Source organism: Haemaphysalis longicornis, unplaced genomic scaffold, assembly GCF_048455015.1.
Source record: "Haemaphysalis longicornis isolate Haplotype H1 unplaced genomic scaffold, Haemaphysalis longicornis Haplotype H1 scaffold_11, whole genome shotgun sequence".
NCBI classification, from domain to species: Eukaryota; Metazoa; Arthropoda; class Arachnida; order Ixodida; family Ixodidae; genus Haemaphysalis; species Haemaphysalis longicornis.
This window is the reverse complement of record NW_027526214.1, coordinates 126,465,271-126,491,127: the sequence shown is the minus strand read 5'-3', so window position 1 is coordinate 126,491,127 and position 25,857 is coordinate 126,465,271. Positions and strand designations below refer to the sequence as shown.

The window sequence follows — 25,857 nt, the reverse complement described above, 5'->3', positions numbered from 1 at the left end:
GCCAAATGAGTTTCGCAACAACAGTCTCATTGGATCTTAACGCGTTCCCAAAGTTATGGGCTGGCCATAAGGCGATGCCCTCCAAGTGCCGCCGTGCCCAAGCGCTGCGCAGCTCCGCAAGGAGTGAGTGGGCCGAGAAATGTGCAGCTTCCACGCACGCTGCGCCGTCGGCAGGTGTGTCTGGGAGGCGACGCGGCAAATAAGGACAGCATGCTTCTTTATTAAAATTATGTACAAGGCAGGAACCGCACTGCGTGAGTACGCGATGAATCGCCACTGCCGCCTCGGGGAGAGCAATCTTTTCTGTAATACTGCAGTGGGATGAAATAAAAATGACCGCTCAGAAGAAAGGAAGACACTTGACGGAAAGTGCAGGCCCTATCGGGGAAGCAGTGGCATAAAAAGCGCTTGTGTCGTCGCCGTTAAAAATCACTGGGAAGCGCGGTCGCGGAGGCGGCTTCATTTGGGGTAGAACTCGGAGATGGGCAGCCGCGTGACTTCGGAGATCCAGTCGAGGTACTTGGCGACGCGGACGTAGACGCCGGGCACGTCCGGGGTGCCGCAGTCGATGCCCCAGGCGACCAGTCCCGCCAGGTGGTAGCGGCCATCCGCCGTGTAGCACGACAGCGGGCCGCCGCCGTCACCCTGCGGGAGGAGAAAGCGCCGCACAGTCGAACTTGGGCCTGCACACTTTCGCTGTACGAAACAGCACGGCGCAACTGCTCCTTCACTGCCCGTTCTTTGGAACGCCTCCTGCGGCTCCGCTCAAATCTAAAAAACGGGGGCAGCTTGCACTACGTCCCCCGAGGCTCGAGCCGCAGCGAAGCTGCAGGATTTCTTCTTACGTGAGCGCCGGGACACACCACCAGGCATTGCATTATGTTTGAAACTGTTTACATGTTACGTCGTCGCTTTGTACTGCGCTAGTGCCAGCCACCGAAGTATCCTTAGATATCGTCGAGTTCCTCATGCCTAGCATTACACGCACGGTATGGCTTGACGGCGGCTGGGGCGCAGCACCGGCGCCTGCGTGCACGACGCATGCGCGGCGTCTCTGGCGTCGCGTCGAGGTTCCGTGGAGCAGGTGTTGCGCGAGTGTTCGTTACTAGGGGACGCGAAGCGCTCCTCGCCAGGTTTAAAGACGACAGTCTTTCTTGGGCTACTTAAACCCAGAAATTTTGGTCTGTCTGTATGTCTGTCTGACTCGATTCAGCCACCCGGCCAAAGCAAAACAATGTCTTATATAGTCACAGCTAAATCTACCCGTCTATGTCCGGTGTAATGTTCATACTTGTCAACATTGTTGAAGAAGAACAAGACATTACGCAAATATGAAAGAAGAAATCAATACAGAAGTGATATTCGCAGTGTTCCTTTATAAAAAAATCAGCCATGCTTGACTTTTGCGAAATTAAAAACTTCAACTGCAGAAAAAGAATTCACTCCACCGTCGCTTGCTGTCACCTGCGCCACTATAGCTTCTGGCGGCATTTTAAGAAATCCACCGGCAACAGTTAGGAAAGGTTCCACTAGACAGGTTCCACGTTCTGCTTGCAACGCACGTGGAGTAGGGAAACGCGGTTCTATAAACGTTAAAGTAGGGCGCCTCGATTAACGCGCGTCTTCGCCGTACGGCAGCGTTCGCATCGAGACACCCGCAGTGGAACGCGGGAAATTTAAGATGATTTAAGCAAACTTTTCGCGTCTTTACCTTGGGAGGAGCGCGACGCAAGAGGAAAACATGAGAGGTGAGCGGGAAAGCGAAGGGAGGCATTTACTTCGGAAAAGCCGATGAAGACTTTCGTCTTTTAATGGCATTTGCAACGAAAGCAGCAGAGAGGCGGCCAATTTTTTTCTTAGGGCGCAGCCCTTTGGCGGCCGTCTTTCGGCTGAGCGGCGTTGTCGGCGTAACCGAGTGAACGATGGCAAGACCGACAAGTGAAAGAAAGAGCGAACGATTAAAGAAAGCAAAGGAGGAGAGTGGCGAAATCGGGAGGGGAGGGCGGTTCGCCGTGGCGGCGGGAGCCAGCGCTCTCCGAAAGTGCTCGGTGGGGGCAGTATGCAGGCCGATGAACTACAGGAGCCGGGGTGGCTATTTTAAAAAGCCGCATCGCATGTGCGTAACGACAGGGATGGAGTGCTCCCGCATACGCCGCGTGGACCAGCGGCCATGTCGCCAACTAGTCCTGTAATCGGCCCCACAAGTGTATCGAGCCCAGAAGCAACTATAAGGTGTCAAGGTAGGCTACTCGAGTAATAGTGTTTATAATCCCGCGAAAACAACGCAACTGTGTGCCTGTACCCTCTGCACTGAGGTATGTCCATATGCCTGCGCTCTCAAGCGGCAGACACGTGCAGCGTTTCGGCACGCGCCGCCGCAAACCTATCCGAGAGCGGTTCGGAAGGCTGCAGGGCCGGTTTGGGAGAGAAGAAAGAAGGAGGCGAGTGCTTCGCCCTTCGGTACGGGGCGTCATGCGTTGCCTGGTCGACGGAGCTTCGCTGTCAGGCACACAGAATTGTGCAACAAGGTTTGCATTGTCCATAAAATCAGCGAATCGCGCTGAACATGCGGCGGATACTGCTGGCCAGAGCATGCTGCGCCGCGGGCAACATTGTTCTCGGAGATACGCGAGTTCCACACTCGACTCTAGACAACGCCGCCTTCCCAGCGGGCACTTCCAACTGCGCCTCCTTATCAGCACACTTAACATTCGGACTCACGTGATGGGGGCCGTATATTGGATGCATCGGGTGGAGTGGCACCCGACCTACCGTGCCGGCCTATCGATTGAACAACACCGCCAACTAGCACGAGCACCGTGGAATCTCGGGCTTCTCGCGCAGGCAAAGACCGAATTCATTTCCCCTGTGACGACAATAGCTTCTTTTTCCCGCGAGTGCCACGTAAACACCTGCACCAGAAAAGCTCCAAGGTTTAACGCCGAATCTTCCCAGCTGTGCTCGCAGTCCAAGCCATATCGCAATTGCGTGCGCTGGCGTCACTAATATCAATTAACGTGCTATTTTATTATGTAGCCTACCCGAGTTCATTTATAGAACCAAGAAGGAGCCAAAGCGTCTTTAAAATGCTTTTGGACCGCAGCGTAGCATTAAAATCGTTTATCTATCTAATCGCATTCCAACCAACTCGTTCAGGAAATTAATCCTCACCCTTCTGTTGACACCTTCCCGCCTTCCATTTAAGACATCGTTGACAAACCGACGGATAGTGGTCGGGGCAAAAAATCAGAAACCAGCATAAAAAACATGGCGGCCGCTTCGCCTTTAAGAGCCCTGCCCCAAACAGCACCGATCGCTCCCGGCCCAGAGGATCCGCGACGGGATTTGCTTTTCGCCTCCATCTAAGAAAGCCGCCACCACGGCCGTCGCCTGCGACACAAGCCTGTCGCGTCCTAAGCTCGCAGCCCACAGCGCGATCACACGAGGCCGCTTCCAGTGTCCCACTTGGTGAAAAGGGAGGCGAGGAGAGACCTTGCACGAGTCGACGCCGTCCTCGGTTCCGGCGCAGATGAAGCCCTCGTGCAGGCGGAAGTAGCGTCCCAGACGCGTTTGGCGCAGCAGGTTCTGGCAGGTCGGGTTGTCGATCACCGGCACGTTCACTTCTTTCATTATGTTGGCGAACTTGCCGGTACCTGCGCCAGGAGAGAGAAATCCCACGAGCGCCGCTGGAATCACGAGGGCTCGCATGGCCTTCGGGATGGAGTACGTAGCCAAGCTGCACCTGGCCTATGCAGTAGTGTTGCGACACAGGATAATTTAAACGAACACTCGGCGCACGGAAGTTTGCGTTTTTCAGCATCACAGCAAGCCGACCTAGTTGGAAACGATTCATTATTGGACTTGCGCGAAACAAACGGGGACGAGGAAGGACGACAAGGACGAGCGCACTCTAACAACTGGTTTAATTTCTTGGAAGCAAGACATATATACCCCACAGACCTGCGTACAACATCTCAGTAAAAGCTTTACAGCGCACACACATCACATAAGTAGATCAGCGTCTACAAAAAAGGCGACAGCAGCGTCAATTCCTTATCTAACAAGGCCACAGAAGGGTGGCTGATGCACTTATACATGTCTTTCTTCCAAGAAATTAAACCAGTTGTTAGAGTGAGCTCGTCCTTGTCGTCCTTCCTCGTCCCCGTTTGTTTTGCGGCAGTCCAATCATGAATGTTGCTTTTTCGCCGCCGTTGCAACAACGGACGCCACTGAAGGGATCGAACACGCGTACTCGTGATCCGTAGCACAGCGCCCTAAACACAGAGGCGCCCCGGCGGGTAACACTCGTGGATATATCGAGAGGCTCCATAAAAAGTCTCTGTCTGACTGACTGACTGACTGACTGACTGACTGACTGACTGACTGTGCTGTCTTCACTAACAAACCATCAACCTAGGCCGAGGCTTCTATCCAAAATGACACTTTCTTACAACACTAATTCTTTACAGACCCCGGCAGCGCCAAATATGGTGGGAAATTTAACAAGTCAGCATGGGCGTGTTCAGCGTACAAGGATATTTAAGTAAAACTTATCACCATCACCTCTAATTAACGTTAAAAACGTAGATACTTGCATCACTAGGAATCCGCTAGCTATGATCGGACAAATGGACGTGCATAACATTCGTTTTCATAATGGACGTGCATAACCTTCGTTTTCTTTTTGTTTCAATACTTTGTTTATCCTTTGCTGTCGGCGTTACTCTGATGCCCTAAGCTGAAACATAGGCAGCTGTCGATTGTTTGCATGAAAACGGCGCAAAGACAAAGGCGTCTTCCAGTCGCCTATTCCCGGATATCGCTAGGACTAAGTAGCTAAACTTTGTTGTTCCCTCGAACCCTCGACTGGCGTCTGAACGTGCCCTCACTTGCAGCTAAATCGGGTGTCAGGCAACAAGCGGTGCTAGTAAGTGCGTTTCTCCTACCAATGTTGGTTAGGCGAGCAGAGGAAGTAGATTTGGCCAGTTTAAATACCTGTCCCCTTAGAAACGAAGACACGGCCGAAGCGCCAGGCTTCAACAGAAAATGTTCACTGGGGGCACGCCGCACACGGTACGTAAGACGAGGCTAATATTAAAAACGTTCAGAGAACACAGTGTAGCGTTGTAGTCGCGTGAGCGCCACACGCACCGAGCTACGTGTAGCGCATGCGCACTTCAAGGAAGCCCCTAGGCGTTGATCTGCACGGCTTCTCACGCCTTCCTTCCTGCGAGTACGAAGGACCTCGGAGAGCAAGCAACAAGACTTTGCCGACTCACGGTAGGCGTCCTTGCCCCAGCCGGTGACGACGCAGGAGCTGCCCTCGAAGGCGTCCTCCAGCTTGGGCAGGCAGATGGGCGAGATGTGGGGCGCGAAGTTGACGGGCCGGGTGAGCTCGAGCAGCGCCACGTCGTTCCACAGGGAGCTGTTGCGGAAGTACTGGTGCACGAAGATGTTGGCCACGTCGTAGTCCTCGTGCGGGTAGAACTCCTTCATGGACTGCGTGTCCCACTCGCCCAGCCGCACCTTCAGGGGCACCCGGTCGGAGCCCCTGCGCAAAGCGCGGCTGGCATGTGAGCGCCACTCTTTCGGCGCGCTTTCGAACGAAGCGCCGATGCGCTCCGCTCCGCTCACGAGCGAAGCTGTTGCTCGTTAGGGTTCACTAAAGTGTTCGCGGTATTTGCCTTCGTTCCCGCTCCTCGCGAGCGTTGCTGACCGCAGGCTGCCCGCTCCTGCGGAGTACGCGCGGCCTGCCCATTTCCCAGTGACGTGCGGCCGGCGTTTGGAACCCCAACGCTGACGCTGCTCCGCCCGCAACCGCCGCTTTCACTCAATAGACCGCTGAGCGCGCGGTTTGCTGCGAGAGACTCATAACTCCCCTCGAAGCATCTTTCGCCACCCGTGCTTAGCGGGTAGCGCCGGAAGAGTTTTCTGGGTATGCGAGACCGCAGACTTTCCTTTCGGCCAGCCAAACAAGTGCGTTCTGCTGCACTTGTTGAGGCGGCGCGCAACGCGGTCCCTCACCACGAGGCCTGTAGTGTCAATCTCACCAACCTCATCATCAAATAGTAGGACACGGCGCGCTTCCCCCTGGTGCACACCCTTTCCACCGCGGCGTTCTTTCAACAGCTCAGGCACGCGGAGGCGAATCGGCACACCAGGCTGGCGGGCAATCCACTCTGCGGCGACCGCCACGGCCGCCGCACGTCTGAGGACCGCTGGAGCCGATCGAACAGAGCCCAAAGAGCGCTCTCCAAACAATCGCTTTCAAGACTCGTGTTATCCACTTCAAAACGTAATCAAACTACTCGAGCCATGCACAGGAACGCCCACAGAAAACACGTTCCCTGGCTGCTGCTACGAGCGGCGGCTTCCCGCGTAGGATGCTAAAGCGGGATTCACACGACGGAGAAACCCTCTCACGGAGGCGGGCGGATATGTGACGTCAACAGCACGTGACCGGATTATCCGGCCTGGCGGCGCATCCACACGTGCGGAGCTACGCGGAGCGACTAGCAGACGACAGCGCCGAGGAACAGGTTCCATTCCCCGCCGAGGGCCACCGCCGTCGAGCGAAAACATGCGGAGGCATTTTCTTTCGCGGAGCCTCCGCGGGCTATCCCCACCGAGGAGCGGAGCCTAAAACCGGTCACGTGAGCGGGTCCCGCGGGCCAAAAAGAGAGGGTTTCTCCGTCGTGTGAATCCCGCTTAAGCGGGGCGTGAAGCGGATTTCCGCGCGTTAGACGCGCACGCCGTAGGATACACACGGGTGATCTGGCCTTCGCCCAATAAAGGTAGCGCGCCTCTCCCACCTCTGCTACACCGTTAAACCTCACGTGCCACCTGCGTGTCGCGTAAAAGGGTCGCTGAACTCAGCCAAACCTCACTCGGAATTCCCCGCGCAGTTAGTCGCCGTAGCAAATTATTTCGCTATGCGCGGCCGTTAGAAGTCCGGCTGGTTACCAGTGCTGTGACGAGAAAAGAAAGACGTCGAGAATTACAGAGGCCCAGCCGCCTACGGGGCCGCCCGAGTAGAAACGGAAAAAAAAAAGAAAAAAGCAGGAACTGAGAGAGAGAGGGAACGGGAGAGAAGGAAGGAAAATTGTTAAAATAAATCCAATAAAAGCAGCTCTGCCCGAAACCAACAAGTCGACATTTAGCTCTAAGTAAACTCCTTTATACAATTCCACATCTTTCTCTGACTTGTCACCAAAGACATCAGACTGAGGTTGCACTTCATACACTGTACAAGAGAGAGAGAGAGAGAATAACCTTTATTTCGTTCCAGCATGCGGGATTCCCACCGGCCGCGCAGGGCGCGGGGTTCACCCTATCTAGCAACCACCTTTACCTCGGTGACCGCCCTCAACGTTTCCGTTAATACGGCCACTCAGCGCCTGTACTCTACGGGGCTGTCCTTGCCCCTGGGAGATCTTATACAACAACATAAAGACCGGCAAATGGCGCGTCTTTCTAGCACAAAACAAGGACACTGGATCCTTCACCAAGTTGCTCTCAAGCCTATTTACTTGCCTGTCATCACCCCTCCTGCACCGCTCCCAGATGACCTCAGGATAGCTCCCATCCCAAAAAACGTTGCAGCTGATACCAATCCAGGGAGACGATGTGCTAGCGTTGTCAATCATGTCCATCCTGTTGGTGCCACGAGCGTGTACACGGATGCATCATGGACGCATGGCGGAGCAGCCACATATTCCATCGCAAGTGGCAATGAAGTAGTGACACACACGCTTGGTCCTTTCACTAATCCCCCACCTACAGCGACTCCTAGAGACCCTCCCAATGGTCACCAGTATTCAGGACCTCTCATTACGGCCCCCTAACCCCTCAGGATATACCATATACACTGATTCAATGCAAGCTATTCGCGCCATTCACATGGGTAGGATTCCTGAAGAACTGCAGTATGATCTACGCAAAGCCTTAACAAAGCTACGTCCCCACACTGTCACACTGAGGTGGATTCCTGGTCACGCTGGAATCCCAGGCAATGAGGTAGTGCATAGCCTCGCCCGCGAACTTCTGCACCGGGCGCCTGGGATTCCCTGGCCTTATCCACCGACGTGGGACACTACTCTCCACTACAAACAAAAAATAAAGCTGCACTACAAGAACATCAGACAAACTCTTCGTACACTTCCTGTTCCAGACAAATCTCTAACAACCACGCAACTACGCATTCTTCGACGCGCACAGTTAAATACCATCATTACACCTGCTCGTTCCTTCCTCTACCGTATCCGACACTCCCCAGCATGTCCCAATTGTCCCGAACCATACGCTAATTTAGAACACTGCATTTTCGCCTGCCCCATTGCAATTCAATCCCCACATTTTCCCCACCCACCTCCTTCAACGTGGCGGACTTTGCTAGCCTCGGACCAGCTCTCGGACCAGTTGGCGTTGGTGAACGTGGCCCGGGACATTCTCGACGCTTAACGATGCGTTGGAATAAAGTTTTTTCCTCCCTCCTCCTCCTGGAGAGCCCGTGCTCTGCTCGCATCATCCCATCACATCATCCGCCATGATTCGCCACAGTCTTGGCGTTAGAAATGTGTCGTCGCAGTGTAAAATTTTTACGCTTAACCAATTTCACTGTTCAAATCGACTCAACAGAATATTGTCGCGAAGAGGAGATCCCTTGATGTTTTCTGGTTGTTTTTTTAGTTCTGTGCGGCCGCCGGGGCTCTTCCTCCCAAATGTGTGTGTAAAAGCGCTTCGGACGCGGCTGGGCCCTGGCCCTTTTTTCTGAGAAACGGCTTCGGCGCGTTTGTCTGCCCGTCGGCCGACCGGGAGACGACGGCTGTTGGGGGAAGCGAACCCTCGCCTCGGCCTCTGTTACCGCACGCCCTGGAGTCTCCGACCCCCCGTTGCGCGCCTACGCGGGCCGCTGTGTACTTCCGACGACCTTCCCTTTTCCCCTGTTTACTTTAGTGCGTTTTGTCTAACTACTTGCTCTACGCCCGTAATTCTCCGAGTGCGCGTTTTCGAGTCGAAACCTTGTGTCTGTGTTTTTGGTCCTTTTCACTTTGGCGGGGACATGTCTGATTGGAGCTAAGAAGCGTCTTCCTGATTGGCTGCGGGTGTGCCTTAGCCTTTTTCCACCCGGTCCGCACACGCTAGGATGCGCTTTTTCCCCCAATGCGTCCCCCCAAAGCGAATATAACGAGGCCCCTCTGGCGATTGAGAGGAGAGAGAGCAACACCAGGAGAGCCGCACTCTGCCGCTCGTTGTCGTGCCCTCCCGCCGGGAGCCATTCGCCCGCCAACTATGTCCCGTTAAGTACTCTGAAACTTTGACTGTCTATTTCATCTATATAATAAGTGTAATTGTGTCAAGTTCGTCTGTGCCAAATTTCATCAATGTTTACCCGTAAATTAAATCAGTTAAAGTTTGAACGTCTGAAACCTTCATCTGAGTGCTTCATCCTTCAACCGTAGCGGTGCTGGACAAAAGTTGCCGTTACAATATGTTGCTGCCGACTGCATTGCTCTTTCCAGTGCAGGTGGTGTATAGCGTATACGAGTCTGCCCTATACAGTATAGGCCAGAGTGATCGATCTTTCAACGGCCGGTTTGGCGAACACTGCTGCAATGCAAGGTATGCGCGAAACGGGTGGCTGCCACATCACTGCAGCACGTCCGCAGCTTCCCGACAAACGTGCCAGAAGCGCGAAGAGGCAGGAAAGGCGATATAACAGAGGCCGGGAAAGCCGACTGCTTGAAACGGGCAGCGGCGGCAGACCATCCGTGTGCAAGGAAGCGTGTGTGGAAGTGAAGGGTGTTTATACAGATACATGCATGTTTTTCTTCGAAATAAATCTTTCTGGGAGATGAAATCTCTCGATTGTTTTCAAGGCTTGTTTTTTCATCTTGATCATTTCCTCAGCTGCATTCTTCCCATTGTGCCTTTTGTACATTTGAAACCGCCGAAGCCCGCGCTTGTGCGCATCCTCGAACATGTTGACGTAACGCACACGCGACGCGGACACAAGGCAAAGGAACCAGACAGACTACAGCGCTGGGGTCCGTCTTCCATCCGTGTCGAGTGTACACTATTTCGAGATGTTCAAAAACTACTGCCAACTAGCGCAACTGTCCACAGCTCCTGCGCGTCTTGTTCCTCGCCTCTCGGACCAGAGACCGACAAGAGCCGGGCCACCGCGGCATTCCGTCATCGACCGCGTCGAAATCCCCCTTAGGTTTTGATGATAGCCATATACAGCACGCGGGAAGTCGTGTATCGACCTCAGGAGGCAGGCCACGCGTTCTTCGCGCAGTTCCTGCATAAATGTGAACGCCTCTGCAACAGCTCCATGGCGCACCTGATGACCACGCAATTTATTCTGGCCCGGCCTCTACAACCTTCCAAACGCACGCCAACGCAGGAAGAAGCCACGCCCTGGCGGCCATCCCGGACATGTCTGCGCTCAGGCTCAGCTTCTGTGTGTCCGTTAAGAAACCTTCCACTGTTGTCCCACCTGCGCGCCATCACCCCGCTCCGGAAACAAGCGCACTTTGTGGCTACTGGCCGCGCCACACGCTATGCATTCCCGTGCGCTCTTCCAACCAACTTTCCAGCCCACTTTAAGGAGCTTAGACGATGATGATGACCTAAATTCCCGTTCGCCGTTCTATGGGTAGGCCACGGGTGATTCGTTCCTCCCTAGAGCAGGCGTTTATGCGAGCACGCGCTCGCAAGCGTGATCACGAGTGTGCTCGTGAGTGGCGCGCGGTCCTCGAAGTTCGTCAGGCGGAAGTCATCGTCAAATTACGACTATTTTTTTTTATTTCCCGCGCAATGATCGCACCCTGAACTTGCCGCCGCCATATGTAGTAGGTGTTCCAAGTTCGATGACGATGGTCGCGCTTACCTTAGTTTCCTCCTCTTTCAAAGCGGGCTACGTTATTGCCGCGGACTTCACATTAGCGATATCGGAAAGCATGAGTTCATTATTGGTGCGGAAGCAGCTCTCACTAAATGCACATAATGTATACTCACAAGACAAACGCTTTCGGCTTACTGCGTTGGCAGCCATGTCGTGAAATCCCACACTGACAGCAGCAACCACTTATTGGTCGACCTGTTCTTACCTCGCAGCAGACTCGTTCCGGCGCGTTCCGTAATGAAAGCACGGCATTTTGAGTCACTCGGTGGTAGATCGGTGGAATTTTTATTATGTTTTTTTGTTATGTTCATTATGTTCATGAGACTTATCGTAAACATTCTGACCTGCAACTTGCGTTTTCTGCGCTCAAACGTTTTTCGCGAAAAATTTACCTTGCGTAATGATCGCACCCCTAAATTTGCATGATATATTTGAGAAACAAAGGTGCGATAATTACGCGAGTAAATACGCTACCTACTCGTATTTTGTTTGACAATGTCCGCCCTTAACTTTCATTCGTTATTTTCCTTTTTTCTCCCTTAACTTTCATTCGTTATTTTCCGTTTTTCTCCCTTAACTTTCATTCGTTATTTTCCGTTTTTCTCCCTTAACTTTCATTCGTTATTTTCCGTTTTTCTCGCTTTCTTAATTTTTTTACGCTGATTTGGTAGCCTCTTGTGTACCTTAGTTCGTATTGATTACTCATCCCAGGACATTACATACTTGATTGCCATTCACTCGTATTACGTGTTGCTTGAGCTAATTCGTTATTATTCACAAAGGGTCCCGCTACTTCGGGACTCGTCGGTATAATATTACTGCACCACGTTTTGAAATCACTAATAAACTGAAACAGGAGAATCAGGATTTTCAATAAATTACTCGTGTTTACGGAATTCCCAATAACGGTTCAGCCCGCTGATATATCCCATTCGTTCTGCCTGATACATGCTGCCCATAAGGCTGTACAAAATGGAATTTGAGGATTGTGTCCCGTGAACCATATCAACACTTCACTCCTTTTGTAGTGGAAGTCAGTTCAATTTTTCTTCGCACCATAGCGCTCGCCATCTGTTGGGAGTTTCTGCAACCACGCGCGTCCCGTAGGAGGGCACGTTACCCCTTGCAAAAGTGCGGCTGCTGGGTATATTACCTACCACAATGTCCTTCTCATGAGTAAGTAGACCTTTCAGCACACCATCGTGGTACAATTTATTCATGCGTAGTTAGAATCAAGCCAGAGTTCCAGCAGCATCCTTTAACCGCACCCCTGCGGGATGATCCCGTGTATAGAAAGCAGTCAGGGGCTCCTGACTGTGCACACTCGGATGGTGAACCACCTAATTATGACAACTCAGACATAACTGGTGTAGTGGCCCACCCGGCAATCCCTAGGCACTACCGCTAGTACACACACACACACACACACATATACGTATATATATATATATATATATATATATATATATATATATATATATATATATATATATATATATATATATATATATATATATATATATATATATATATATATATATATATATATATATATATATATATGTATGCATATGTATATGTATGCATATGTATATGTATGCATATATGTATGCATATATATATGTATGCATATATATATGTATGCATATATATATGTATGCATATATATATGTATGCATATATGTATGCATATATGTATGCATATGTATGTATGCATATATATGTATGCATATATATGTATGCATATATATGTATGCATATATATGTATGCATATATATATGTATGCATATATATATGTATGCATATATATATGTATGCATATATATATGTATGCATATATATATGTATGCATATATATATGTATGCATATATATATGTATGCATATATATATGTATGCATATGTATAAATATACATGTATAAATATACATGTGTATATATATATATATATATATATATATATATATATATATATATATATATACATGTATATTTATACATGTATATTTATACATATGCATACATATATATATGTATCCATAGAGTAGTAGAACTTTGAAGATGGTAGAGAACACAAGAGAAGAAAAACTTCGAACAAGGTAAAAGCACGATTGTGGCCTACATTTCAGCAAAGAGAACTTGCTTTCCTCAGGGCAAGTAGGAAAGCAAGCCCTGAGGAAAGCAAGTTCTCTTTGCTGAAAAGTAGGCCACAATCGTGATTTTACCTTGTTCGAAGTTTTTCTTCTCTTGTGTATCCATACATATATACAAATATATATATACACATTTACACACAAGATAGAGAGAGAAGCGCAATTTCCCTGAACCCCGTTAGCCGCGCCGTGTACGTAGCCCCGGCAGACACTCACGTGAAGCGGGCGACGCAGTGGGCCACGGTGAGCACGTAGCGGCTGGCGATCAGGGTTCCGCCGCACTCGAACTTCAGGATCTCACTCTCGTACTTCAGCACAGCCGCCTGTCGAAGGGAGGGGGGGGGGTGATTATGCGGGACTTCACCCAACAACCGCTACGTAAGGCTTGGGAGTGGGCTAGTTGGTGTTTTAACATCATGAAGTGCAGAGGTGCGCTGCCTGACACGAAAAACGTATACCGGGGTGAAGTACGCACGAACACGATTGCGCCTCACCTTGTCTGTTAGTGTGTACAGTCAAACCCGTTTATAGCGAATTGCAATATGCACCGCAATTAGTTCGATAGATCCAATAGTTCGATATAGCCGAACCCGCCTATAACGAACTTATCGTTACAAGTTCGCAATCCGCGGGAGCCCCCCCTTCCCTTCCTCAACTCCATCATCCCCGCATGTAAAAACGAACACAGTAAAGTCGCCGTTACCATACCCAAAATAATCCATTTATTGCAAGTATTAAAGCTACTTTCCGCCTGAACTGCCTACTTCGCAAAGAAAAAAGCGGCGATTTTTGTTTTCACTTTCGTTTTGGCGGCTTCAACTAGCATAGCATTCTCTACACGAAACATTTTTTGCACCAGTTCGAGTCCGCGTCCTCCAAAATCTAAGAAGCATTGGCGGAGCACATTGACTGACGAAAGCGCTTCATTATAAGCGTCGGACGGCTTTTACTCGCGACATCATCGGGAATGTGGGGGAGCTCTTCCCACAGTTCAGCGATGCTGCTGTCTTGGTCCGGACTCGCTGACTGCGCAGGTTCCGTCGTGAGTCCCGCGCGTCGGAAACAGTTACGGAAAGTGTCGGGGGTCATGTCGCTCCGTGCGAGGCGCAATGTCTAAGTCGCAACTCTTGCTCCGATGTCGCGGCCAATCCACATCTCAATCGCCGCTCCGAGACCATGCATTTCGGCGGCCATTCTAGGCGCGCAGAGTTCGATATATCGGATGTGAACTTCGTTATAAGGAATATGTTTCCCATGTATTTCCGTAAGTTAATTATTTTTGTTCGATATAAAGCATAATTCGCTCTATTCGGGTTCGCTATAGCAGGGTTTGACTGTACTTCACCCCGGTCTACGTTTTTCGCGTCAGGCAGCGCACATCTGCACTTCAAGTGCTACGCAGTCGCAGCACGACAGGCAGGCGCGCTTCCTCCAAGCTGGTGTGCACCAACAAGACGTCATCGACAGTACGTAGTCTCGCTTTTCCCCACCCCCTCCGTGTGCGCAGTACAGATAAAAAATTATTGCCCTTCCACTCTGTGAAGAAGGGTGACATGCAAAGCTGGACTCAGTCCACGCAGAGCACGAAACTGAACACGGTTATCGCAATTTGCGATGGAGCATACTTCCTCCTAGCCAGTAAGCTGAATGAAGCTCTGACGGATCCAAGCTTTGTTCTTGCAGATAAACATGGAACTGCCTGCGACCCTCCCGCGTCGTAAGCATCTTACTGTTTGTGTAAGGCCGGGTTCAGACTGTTGCCGGAACTGTCGCAACCACTTCAAAGAATGACGTCATTTCACGTCTCAGCCAACTGAACGGCGTGACATGGCATTTTTTACGTCCACTGATCGAACTGAGTGAGCGAACGCAGCAGCGACGAAAGAAAGAACACGGAGAGGAGCGTCTACCGAAGGGTGAAGTTGAGCACCACGCGTGCGGCTACAGCGTCATCTCTCACTCTGCCTTTCCAGCATACGTTTCATTCGTCGCCACCAAGGAGCGCCCTCCCTCTGACACTTTCCCCAGACGCTGTTTTATTCTCCGCTAACCCAAACGACGTGACGTTCGCGCGGGATGTTCAAACACGATTGGCAATATGCTGTCCGGCGGCGGAAGCGCACTGTGAGGTAGCAGCACAGTAGCGCACGCCGCCTACGTTCGCTGGTCACGCGAACACTTCCTGAGACGCAGCAGAAATGCGCCGTGACCAAGAAGGCAGCTCGCGCTGAGCACAAATTTTATATTCGGGACTGTAGTAATGGTCGGAGCATTTTCTTAGACCCATCCATGTTTGTTTATTCTTCGCAATCATCTGACAGCCGTCCTACCGCCGGTAACTGCCGACTGCGCAACTTGCGAAAGGGGCATCGGTGGAGGCGAGGGGGAAAATAGTTGTGAAAGGTGTCAGCGATGGCTAGGGGGAGCCCCGGAGCGGTGCCGAGTAAATCGATGACACCGGAATGAAAACTGGGGGGGGTTAGACATACCGTTTTGACTGGTAAACACCTGTCACGAACCTGGAACCCTGACACGCGTAATACTAGACTGCAAGTACCCAGACATTCCGCTCCCTCCATCAGAGCAGTAACAGCTACGGCTATCCAGCTTCAAGAAAATTAAGAGCGCAAAGGACGAGGACAAAGAAACACAGTAGACGGGACGCGCGCTCACTACCAACTAGTTTATTTCGAAAACCCTTCCCACATGTAAATGTCAATACATCAGGGGCGCCCCTGATGTATTGACATTTATATGTGGGAAGGGTTTTCGAAATAAACTAGTTGGTAGTGAGCGCGCGTCCCGTCTACTGTGTTTCTTTGTCCTCGTCCTTTGCGTTCTTTTTAATTTTCTTGAAGCCATGAACCAACTCGCCCAACAATCCATTTTATTAGACTATCCTGCTGTCGACCACGGCTACGTCCGCTCGGACAGCATATGTGCCCCTGGACTACTGAGCAATCACTCTCAAATCGTTGCTTGGTAAAAAAAAATGTTTCGTCTCTCTGATTTAACGCGAGGAGGGCTGCACACCAACCTCGTTCCGTATGTAGCCTATTCAGGGTGGATCTGAAGAAACAAGCCCGAGTATGTCGCTCATGCTGATTACAATATGGTGCTCTGCACCACGCGATCATGTCCTTCCACGCGAATTTAAAAACAAGCTGGAGGCGAGGAAGAGCGGTGGAATTCAAACGAAAGCAAAGTAATAACTGCTGTCTACGTAATGTACGGAGCGGAATAGAAAAGTGTAGTGGGGGAAAACCAATGCCTTGAACCTTGCTGGAACTTCCCCAACAACATTATTGCCTCGACTGTAATAGAACGAACAGCTGAATTCCCGTCCTCAAAGTAGAGCTCCAGTCAACTACTGCTGCATTTCTGAGTCGCTTGAAAAAAAGTGCTTACATCACAAGGCAAAGCTCAAACCGAAAACCGGAGAGAACACGCACTGTACAATATAGCTATTCGCCCCCCTTGGTGCTTGTTTCGCTCGTCTTTCAGGCCGAATGTGTGCAGACAAATTAAAAACAGTGTGAATAGGGAATTTTTGTAGGGCTTAATACAATCGGTAGATCGTACTCTTGAAGGCCCTCACGATTAGCTCTGTGTATCCCCCTAAACAGTAAATTATCCGAAGGCAGTACAGAAAATAGGGCTACTAAAACCTGTACGTGTTTGCCTTACGTTTGACCTTACGTTGGCCTCATGTTTGGAGTATGAATCCACAACGATTAACTACTGTCGTTTTACCCAACCGATATTCGTAGCTGTTACGTGCAGTTCACCGCATGCGATCGCCTACCTTGCTAAATTTATAGTAGGACCTGTAGTTTTAATGCAACAGCAGTAAAGCTCAAATGCGGCCATAGAGCAAAACTCAGGTGGAATACATCCCATACCAAGTTATTAGAAACTAGTGGATTTGTGTAGGGCACGTAATTCGGAAAACTTACAATGTGTGAACGACCATGCAACACTAAAATGATTTATATCCTTAGAGGAGACCTTTCACTGTCTATAACGAACACTTCGACAGCCTGGCAAAAACAAAAGAATACCCTTTTGAAGAGGGTCTTCTGGCGTTTGTTTGCAAGGAGCAAGAGAAAGGGTGTATATGTTTTTTTTCCTGGTGAACGGTAACAGAAGGATGGGGGGAACTTGGCGGAAAATAACGGGTGTGGACAGTGCAGGATATGCCAGCACTGATTGGGTGCCTTTGTGCTGCAGTGGACATCGAAGGCGATTACGCACACGTATCAAGTCACGTGCCCGCAGTCTGCCCAAATGGCGCTGGGCTCCAAGCGTTGGGTGGAGTTATGTATTCAACCAGAAAGAAGAAGCTCATACAAACGCAGCGTCGGCTTAATTGCGTGTGAAACATCGTACGTGCAGTAAGTAGTAGAAGTATCTGTTTTACAGCGCTCGTGTTTGTCACCTCCTTCTTGTGTCCTGTCTGAGTTTGCGCTGTTCCCCTTTCATAATTCTGTTTTACGGCGCAAGGGCAACGATGGCCAAAGAGCGCCAACGCAATGGTTGATCATTTTGAATGATGTTTTAGTAAAATGGTGCTGTAAATGGGACGATATTAAAAGAGATTAGTGTGGGGGTGTATACAGCCCCTCATTTAAAACAATAAAATTGGGGAAATGGAGTTGGCAGGACAAGAATGTAAAGAATAAATGCACACTCATAGCTTTCCGCCACTCTGAGGAGCCCTGAGGTTACACGTGGTATGATACGCGGTTTAAAAAGCCTATATCTCCCAGGTAAGCGAAAAGGTGTTTACTTGGAATTAAAGGTTGATCAGCTAAAAACATCGAGGGATGAAGTGGAATCGCGCGAGTGTAGAGTTCCCGGAAGTGCTTTTTCCTTGCCTTGAGGAAGTACCCACACTCAACTAAGACATGTGTGACTGACAGGCGATGTCCGCACCTGTCGCATTGTGGCGGTGATTTTTCCTGCAGAACGTGCGAGTGAGTAGCGTGTGTACGGCCTATTCGTAATCTGCACACGTATGCTTCCGTTGTTCTGTTGTGTTTTTCTGTGTAATAGCCGCCTAATTGGGGTTTTATAGTGTGGAGTTCGTTATCCGTCTGTGTGTCCCAGTGGTGCTGCCAGCGTTGAGGGATTGTCTTTAGAATGAATGGTTTTGAGTCGAGATCGGGAAGCTGCTGAACGTCGACGCCGCAGCGAAGTGCTGCCACAGCGGCGCTCTGGTCTGCAAGTTCATTACCAGGAATGCCACTGTGTCCAGGCGCCCAACACACGACTATGACCTGTTTTAAAGCGCCGGCTGCCATTATCTCTTTAACTAACCTGTCCAGCACAATGTTCCTACTTGGTTTTTCATAATGCAATGCTGTCAACCCTCAATGAATCTGTGCGAACTTCGAAGTTCGAACTTTGCACACGTTAAACGCCCACTGCAGTTAGTGCTGTGCCCATAACGTTGACACTTAAAGCACCGACGCGGGTTGGGTACATGTGGTCGGACGGTACATCCAAGAAAGCCTGCATTCACAAATTCAGGCAAGGTACTACGGTCAAAGGTGAGGACTATGTAGTCCTCACCTTTGGTTTTGATCCTCAGCTTGGTTTCGATTTCCTGGTTTTCTCGACGCATACTGATGCTCTGTACTGCAAGGACGCCCAGGTCGCGCGGGCGCTCGAGGACTTCGGAGTCAGTTTCATTGCAAAGAACGGATTGGGATATGACCCCTTGTGATGAATTTAGCGTCCGGTGGGGAGAGTGATTTTCAGGTCACTGATTTTCAGGTCAAGGAGCTTCTGTGATTGTGCCGGGTTGTTTGCGTCTACAAGGATTTATCCAGCGATAAGTTGGTTTTGTAGTGTTTCCCTACAACACGTTCAATGCACTTAGCTATTAAGAAAACGGATGGAGATGTCACTGGCTTTGTATTGTCTTCGGATGCAATGATCCAGAACCGGGGGAAGTTGTCAGGTATTTGCAACGATGGGGCAGGCAATGGGGGAAGTTCGCTTCGGTGCGGTCGCGTTGGGGGCCCGATCAGTGGGTTTAGAAAATTTCGAAAGAACTATACACCATGTATAAACCTTTTCATGCGTTAATCTTTCATAAGATCAGGGCATGCCCTGGGCTGTGTTGCGCATGCGCAGTTACATATTCCTGTCGACTCCGCCAATTATAGGGCCGCTAGCACAGCCCACTGATAAAATGGCAGCTTCCAAGACGAAGAAGTTGAAAAGGTCTATAAAAGCAGAGGATGGGGGTACTTTCTTCGCTCGGGATACCCTGATGCCGAAAGAGGTCCCGGAGCTCCCTGCCTGGTAAACATACAGGGCGCCCATTCGCCAGAGCTTGACCACGGCTCCGACGGCCACCGTTTGTGGTTTCTACCGTCGCCAATACCGTCACTAAGATTGCTCAATGTGCCCCGTGCGAGGAAACATCGTGCATGTAACCGGAAAGTTCTCTGGGTTAGGGTGCTAGCCAAGGCGAAGTTTTTTCTCTGCTTTCCTTCAGACAATTTGAAACGGAAATTTGCACAACTGCTTTCTTTATGCCCTCCTTGGTAACCGTCTCGCATTATGTTGATTATGTCCCCAATACGCGTTCAGCCAGTTGGTTAAATAGTTGAATGGGTAACACTTGCAAGCAGGATACAAAAGATTTTCTCCTAGCAAGCCTGCGGTTTGGCGAGCTGGATTCCGGAAATAACACCAACGATGTGAAAATGTGCTGGGAATGACATCACATCGTAGTCTAAATACTGGACCCAGATATCTCAATCCGGGAGTACAGTCCTTTCGAGAGCGTGTAGGAGTTCAATAAAGCTGACTTATTCGCGTTGCCGTTATGGAGTGCCAAGGTATACGTTTCTCTCAAAAACCCTCTAGTATCTGGCGTACGCGCAAAGCTAGAAAGTAATTTTATAGCTCGTCCCAAACAACACCTAATGGGGCGAATGTGGATTTTGCGTAAAATTATACGCAATTTCGTGGGTCTTCAGTAAGTGTTAGGCCCGTTGATATATCGATTTAATTTGTTCGGCTCACTTTACGCGGCCCCGGCACCGCCGCATACCACCCCTAGTGCCCCAATAGCAACGCGTGACACATGCCCACGTTCGAGAATCGATTCGTCACGCCACGCGCCCCGAACGGAGAGAACGGGAGTCGATGAAGACGTGGCGAATTCATTGAGACTGCAGCGGCAAAAACGACCATTCATGGCGTTGAAACGCGCCAACGAGACTGCCGAACAATTGAAGAGCGCCATTGATCGCACCAGCGAGCAAGCGCATTGAAGAAGCGGCTGCAGCCCCTCCATAAGCACGTCGTTGGGCGGGTGACAAATCTGAGCAAGCAGCGTCTGAAGCAATGCGCAGAGAGCGTCGCTTCAGAGTCCAGACGCTGTGGCCCGATGCGCATATTAGATCGCATATGGAAAGTTTGAAATAAATAAAAATCCTCAATTTGGCGCAACGACCAGCGATTTCGTGCGATATGCCGTGGTTAGCGCCATTTCTTTAGTCTATCAAGGTCTTAGAGCTGGCCAGCTTGCAGTTCGACTTATTAAAAAAAAAAACAGCGCCAAGTAAAACATCTTGGGCTAGTTGGTCCATCATATACGTGAAACTGCGCGTATGGACGAGACAGGGAAAAGAAGAGACAGGTCAAGTTTACTCGGACGAGGGACAGCGAGATACGAGATGCGCGCATACGAAAGCCTACGCTTCCCGCATCTCATGTCTCACTGTCGTTCGTCCGTGCTAACTCAGCGCAGTGTTTTCTTGGTTTACAATGCATCAACTAGCCCACAAGCAAGCTCTAGTTCGATTTACTTGCTGGGAAGACGAACCCACAAGAGTCCGCCATCTTTTATGCGCCGCCCCCGCAGGTATCGTGTTCTGCGATACCGCTTATGCTCTGTAGTGGGGACAGCCAAACTTGGATGCCGTATGTAGTGCGCAAAAAGGGCTCACCTGCCAGGGCCACTCGCCGAACTCTGCCTCCCCCTTGCCGTCTTTGGTGAGGATGCGGCTGTTGATGCCGTTGTCGTTACGGATGCCGCACGAGGCCTCGTACGGCGTCTCGGTGACAGCTGACGGCTCGGCACAGCAGATCTGGTCCACGCCCGGGCACTGCTGGTTCTGGTCGCCCAAGCCGTCCTGCACGCAGTCGGGGCCAAACGAAGCGAGGCTGGAGGCACGGAGTCGTTCTCCGCCAGAGAACAATGATAGCCCATCTGTATATCGGCCCGGCAGAGGGAAGACATCTGACCTGCTCAAGTGACTCGACGTGTGTCAGCCCAGGAACCGAAGGCAGATCAAAACCCCATCGACATCGATGCTCGCCCGTTCTCTGGTTACTACATCTGTGTCTTCCTTCCCAGCTGTCCTCGCAGGCTGCCTACTTTCAGAGGAGGGAGCCGTTTAACGCGAACACAAAACTAGACCGCAATGGAATAATAAAAGCTCCACGAATGATCACAATGGCACCGCATTTTGAAAGGGAAGCTCCTAGAAATAACGCGGTTCGTCGAATCCACCAGAAAATTGCGCATGTACTGGCTTGGGTGGGACTTTCTGGGAACGGGGATTGGCCCGGAACTGCTGAACCACCACTGCTCGAGGATTCTAGCTTCAGCCTTCACTCTGAACTGCAGGCGGGTGCAGTGAATTTATTGTGGCAGCTACTTATAACGCGTGTACGCTCTGCGGCTATCAGGGTCACTTTGTGAATGTCTGTCTTTATTCGCATCTAGCACAAAGCAGACGTTTTAACGGTAAAAGTTGCGATTGGCCGCTAGCAGAACACATTTGACATAATGGCGCATACAAGGCTAAGGGGCTGACCCTATCGCCCATAAGAACGAAAAGAGGAAGGAGATGCAGAATAAGAATGATTGGCAATAATGGGACGACAAATTTGCACCAAATGCCGTCAACGCCCACACGTACCGTAGGCGGCCAGCTGGAACATAACGGAATAATGAAACGCGCGGAAAACAAGACAACAGGAAGGACAGAAAGAGCGCCGTGGCAGAGCGCCCTTCCCGTCTTGTTTTTCGCGATGTTCGTCACTCCTTCAGGGCCACTGTAGGCACCACTGTAGGCACCACCTCATGGGTGGTGCGCTGCCCACTACGCCGCACTTATTCTTCCGATTTTCACCGGTGTGGTGCGTACGGCGATGAACTCTCACGCGGCACCTGGGCTGTAGTGGAAGCATTTGAAAAGGCTGGGAATCTAACATGCGCGAAACCTCCCCTCACGGGCGCGTCTGTAATAAGCCTTCAAGGGGCAGACAACAGACGTTTGTGGAGACGTTTGCGCTCTATTCCGAATAAAAGGGCATCGCTGGATACACGAACCGAAGCGGTTTCCCCGATAGGGTCGTTGAACCTTCGAAAGCAGAATTTTTAGGTCTACAAGCTGCCAGAACGAATTTTGGCACCCACGAGAGCGAGCCGTGCGGGTACGAACTTGCAACTGTTCCCGAGATGAAAAGAGGCATTTGAAGTCCCGCTCCTGCACGAGTTTTTTGTATCACCCGTGTCATGAATGTCACGACCGAAATGTCACTTGCACTCGGCAAGATGGATTCGCCATGGCGTGCACTTCTGAACAGCGGTATGCTACACCACTCACACGGTGAACATGATTGCCGTAGAAAAAAGAAAAAGCTATTCAAACCGTCGCAGATCAGCGAATAAATAGCACGCGCTGGGATTCATTCACTCAGTCCTGCGTGTGGCCTTATCGCTACCAACGCGTTCGATGGCTTTATGCGAATGTTTTTTGGTTCCCTCGAAAAACGAAAAGACGAGGAACATACAACGAGCGTTTTATACTGGCAATATATGGAAGTATGTCAGGGGAGATGAGGGTGAATGTTTCAGAACTAATCAGGCTGTGGTGGAAAATAAAATTCGCAGCTTCGCTCTACTAAAAGTCGTTATACGAAGGATGTAGAACGCCTGCCCACACTCTTGAAAGAACCGAGTGCGCCAAGGTGTTCGAACTACGCGGGAACGTGGGAAGGTTTAAAGGGGCCACGAAGAGGAAATGTTCCTTTGTTCAGTTTGAAAGAACGACCCTTGCGTAACTCCCCAAGCTCCATTCCAGCAGCGAAGGACTTTTTACGCGAGAAAACGCATGAAATGTTGGGGAACCTTCAAATTTCGCGCTAGCATGACGTCACACGAGCAGGAGTGACGTGTTATTGGAAAGCATGAAAACAGTTATCAGTGCATTAACTGCACGCTAGTATTCAAGTGATATGCTCAAATTTAAAAATCTCCAGTCGCGTTTTCTGGCGCCGGCCGCCAATCGCACAAACAAGCTTTCGCTGACGCCATCGGGGAGGCTTGTGCAGTTTCCCAATGTCACCGTTATGTGTTTCAAGTCCTCTGCTCGAGCGAATTTCCCTTTAACGTGCCCAGCTTGCAATGGGCCCTCACCAGCGGGATCTCCTCCTTGGGCGGCGGCTTGCGGCGCGCGTCCAGGAGGCCCCCTCCGTCCTCGGACACCTTGCCGTCCTTGCACTGGTAGTAGGGCACGCACACGCAGTCGCCCAACGGCGGCGGCGGCGGCTGGCCCCCGGGGAGCGCGCCTTGGTCCGGCCCTGGGTATTCCCCCCCGGCGGCACCCTGACGGAAACTGCTGGCGCCGGGCTCGGGCGCGACCAGCAGAGGCAGGTAGGCATTGCTCTTCTGCGGAGGCAGCGGCCGAGGCGGCGGCAGCCGGCCGCCGTACTTACCGGAAAGGCCCCCGTCGTCGTGCTGGGCCAGCGCCGCAGCACAGCACAGTGCCGCCAGAAAGAGACAGCGCCGCATGCTTCCGTCTCTGCGCACGAGAAAGAGCCGGCCGTCACCGCGAGGGTTTTCGCCTCAACTGGCGCGCCAAGAAAGTCCCCATCCGTTAACTGTCCCCATGAAACGTTTGCCTCTAGGGGCACGCCGTGTGGACCGAATGATGACATTTAAACACAGCACAACAGGCCTCCGTGGCTTTAGTTCCCATCACAGAGCAGTGTTCCACAATGGCCACGCCGTCGCTCCCACCAGCGCCTGTGCTCTGCGTTGCTGGTGGTTATGCGCCGAGTTCTCGTTAATCTAGCCGACGTTTCCCTCTGGGGGAACCAATAAGACGGCAGCGTGCAGGTTCCCCACTAGCTGTCCCATATTCAACCCCTTAGCGCACGTGGCAACTTATTTGAGGTGGTACGAGCCCTCTTCAAGGTACATTCACTCCAGAGGACTCGTGGGGACTTCAAGATTGAAACTCGAGAACTCCAAGTACGCCGAGTTTCGTCTACACTATTTATTACAGGCATTGAAATCCGGATTCTGCTCCACTTTATGCAACACATCGAGCCTGTCGTGCTTGCACCCGCGACACGAGGAAGCACGAGAACCCGTCTGTTAGTGGTGAAATAACGTACCATACCCGACACCAAACCACGGTTAAAATGCCTGTACCACCTTAGGTGCCTATATTGCCTAGGAATTTCCCGAGCGCTGTTCAAAATGCCCTACTTTTAAGCGAAGCTTACATGGCTAGGGTCTCGCGGATTTTTCATGCCTGCAAAAAAGAAAGACTCATTTCAGGTGCCAGGCGTTCGAAAAGCAACGTCCCGGTGCGTGTTCGACTTCAACCCTATAAGTCTCGCTGCTTCGAATCCGACAACGTGCCATCTGTGACGAGGGGGTAGAGACTGGCAACTTACCGCGAGATTACTCAACGCTATAGACTGAGCCGACTGAAATTTCCTGCTGCCCACACTGCGCTAAACAAACGGAAATCAGTTTCTTGGCGCAGGTTGCAATCAAATATGTTCCCTCACCCCGCCCTGTGTCACCGCAGCTATCCGGATAGGTACTCTCACAGAGGCAAGGGGTGCAGCATTGCAGCAGCCACCCTACAACATATGGTCTGGCAATGCCAATAAACCACGGGCCTTTGAACAAGTAATACGTATAGAAGTAGTGAGCAGTGCGAGGGCGCATTGCTCAGCTCTTTTCCCGAGATACAAGCTGCTGTCATCCAACTGGCAGAGGACGCCGCCAGGGACCACGGGTGTCTGACCACCGTCTGATGGGACGAAGATACCGGACGTTTCCGTACGGTGCATTCGCCTTAAAAGGTATGACAATAGCGTTTGTTCTCTCTCTCTCTCTCTCTCTCTCTCTCTCTCTCTCTCTCTGGACACGCTTGTTGTGCTGGTAGATTGGTCATCAATAAGCTCAATTGGTGATTAATTGAAGAAATCCCGCCTAAAGATACTTAGACTTGTATAACAGAATTACTGCGAAACGGTAGCAAGAGTTTTCACGCATAAAAATTCCGAAAAAAGGCAAAAGGGGAGATTATTGATTAGGAAAACAATGAATTCGACTAATAGGTATCTGAAACTAACACCATAGTGTAATTACATGGCCTCTGGTGGTCATCCTGTTAGACGGGAAAAAGGTGCGATCAATATGATTTCAAAAGATGACGGTAAATAGCCAGTTATCAGCCCGATGTAATAATCTGAGAAGCATAAATAGGTTAACATAAGTGCCTTAGAGACGAACTGACAATGGGTTCATTCCCATCGGCGGGCTGGCCCTGAACAACCGCTAAAAATGGCTGACGTGACAACGTTACAAGTGCGCGGGACGTGCAAAGGGTCATAACAGCGTGCTGCTATGCCGCGGCTCGGCAGCGTTTAGGGATTTTCGCTCCTGCTTCACCAAGATAGGCTACACGAATTCTCGCTTACACCTCTAACGACGTCGCCGAATGTTCTCCCCTTTTCACT

The 25,857-nt window shown here is 50.8% G+C and overlaps 1 protein-coding gene across 2 annotated transcripts in view; it reads right to left on the bottom strand.

Annotated features, from left to right (window-relative positions):
* Window positions 1–200: 200 nt before the first annotated feature.
* LOC144161002 (phenoloxidase-activating factor 2-like) overlaps window positions 201–25,857 on the bottom strand; it is a 118,292-nt gene continuing 92,635 nt past the window's right edge. For both annotated transcript variants that reach the window (XM_077692073.1, XM_077692072.1), the window contains exons 2-8: window positions 23,812–23,897; window positions 23,513–23,676; window positions 21,033–21,218; window positions 13,279–13,385; window positions 5,280–5,551; window positions 3,493–3,653; window positions 201–645 (exon numbers count right to left, since the gene is read on the bottom strand). In XM_077692073.1, the coding sequence (XP_077548199.1) occupies window positions 460–645; window positions 3,493–3,653; window positions 5,280–5,551; window positions 13,279–13,385; window positions 21,033–21,218; window positions 23,513–23,676; window positions 23,812–23,887 (1,152 nt within the window). In that variant the 5' untranslated portion in view covers window positions 23,888–23,897 and the 3' untranslated portion in view covers window positions 201–459. The remainder of the gene's footprint in view (window positions 646–3,492; window positions 3,654–5,279; window positions 5,552–13,278; window positions 13,386–21,032; window positions 21,219–23,512; window positions 23,677–23,811; window positions 23,898–25,857) is intronic.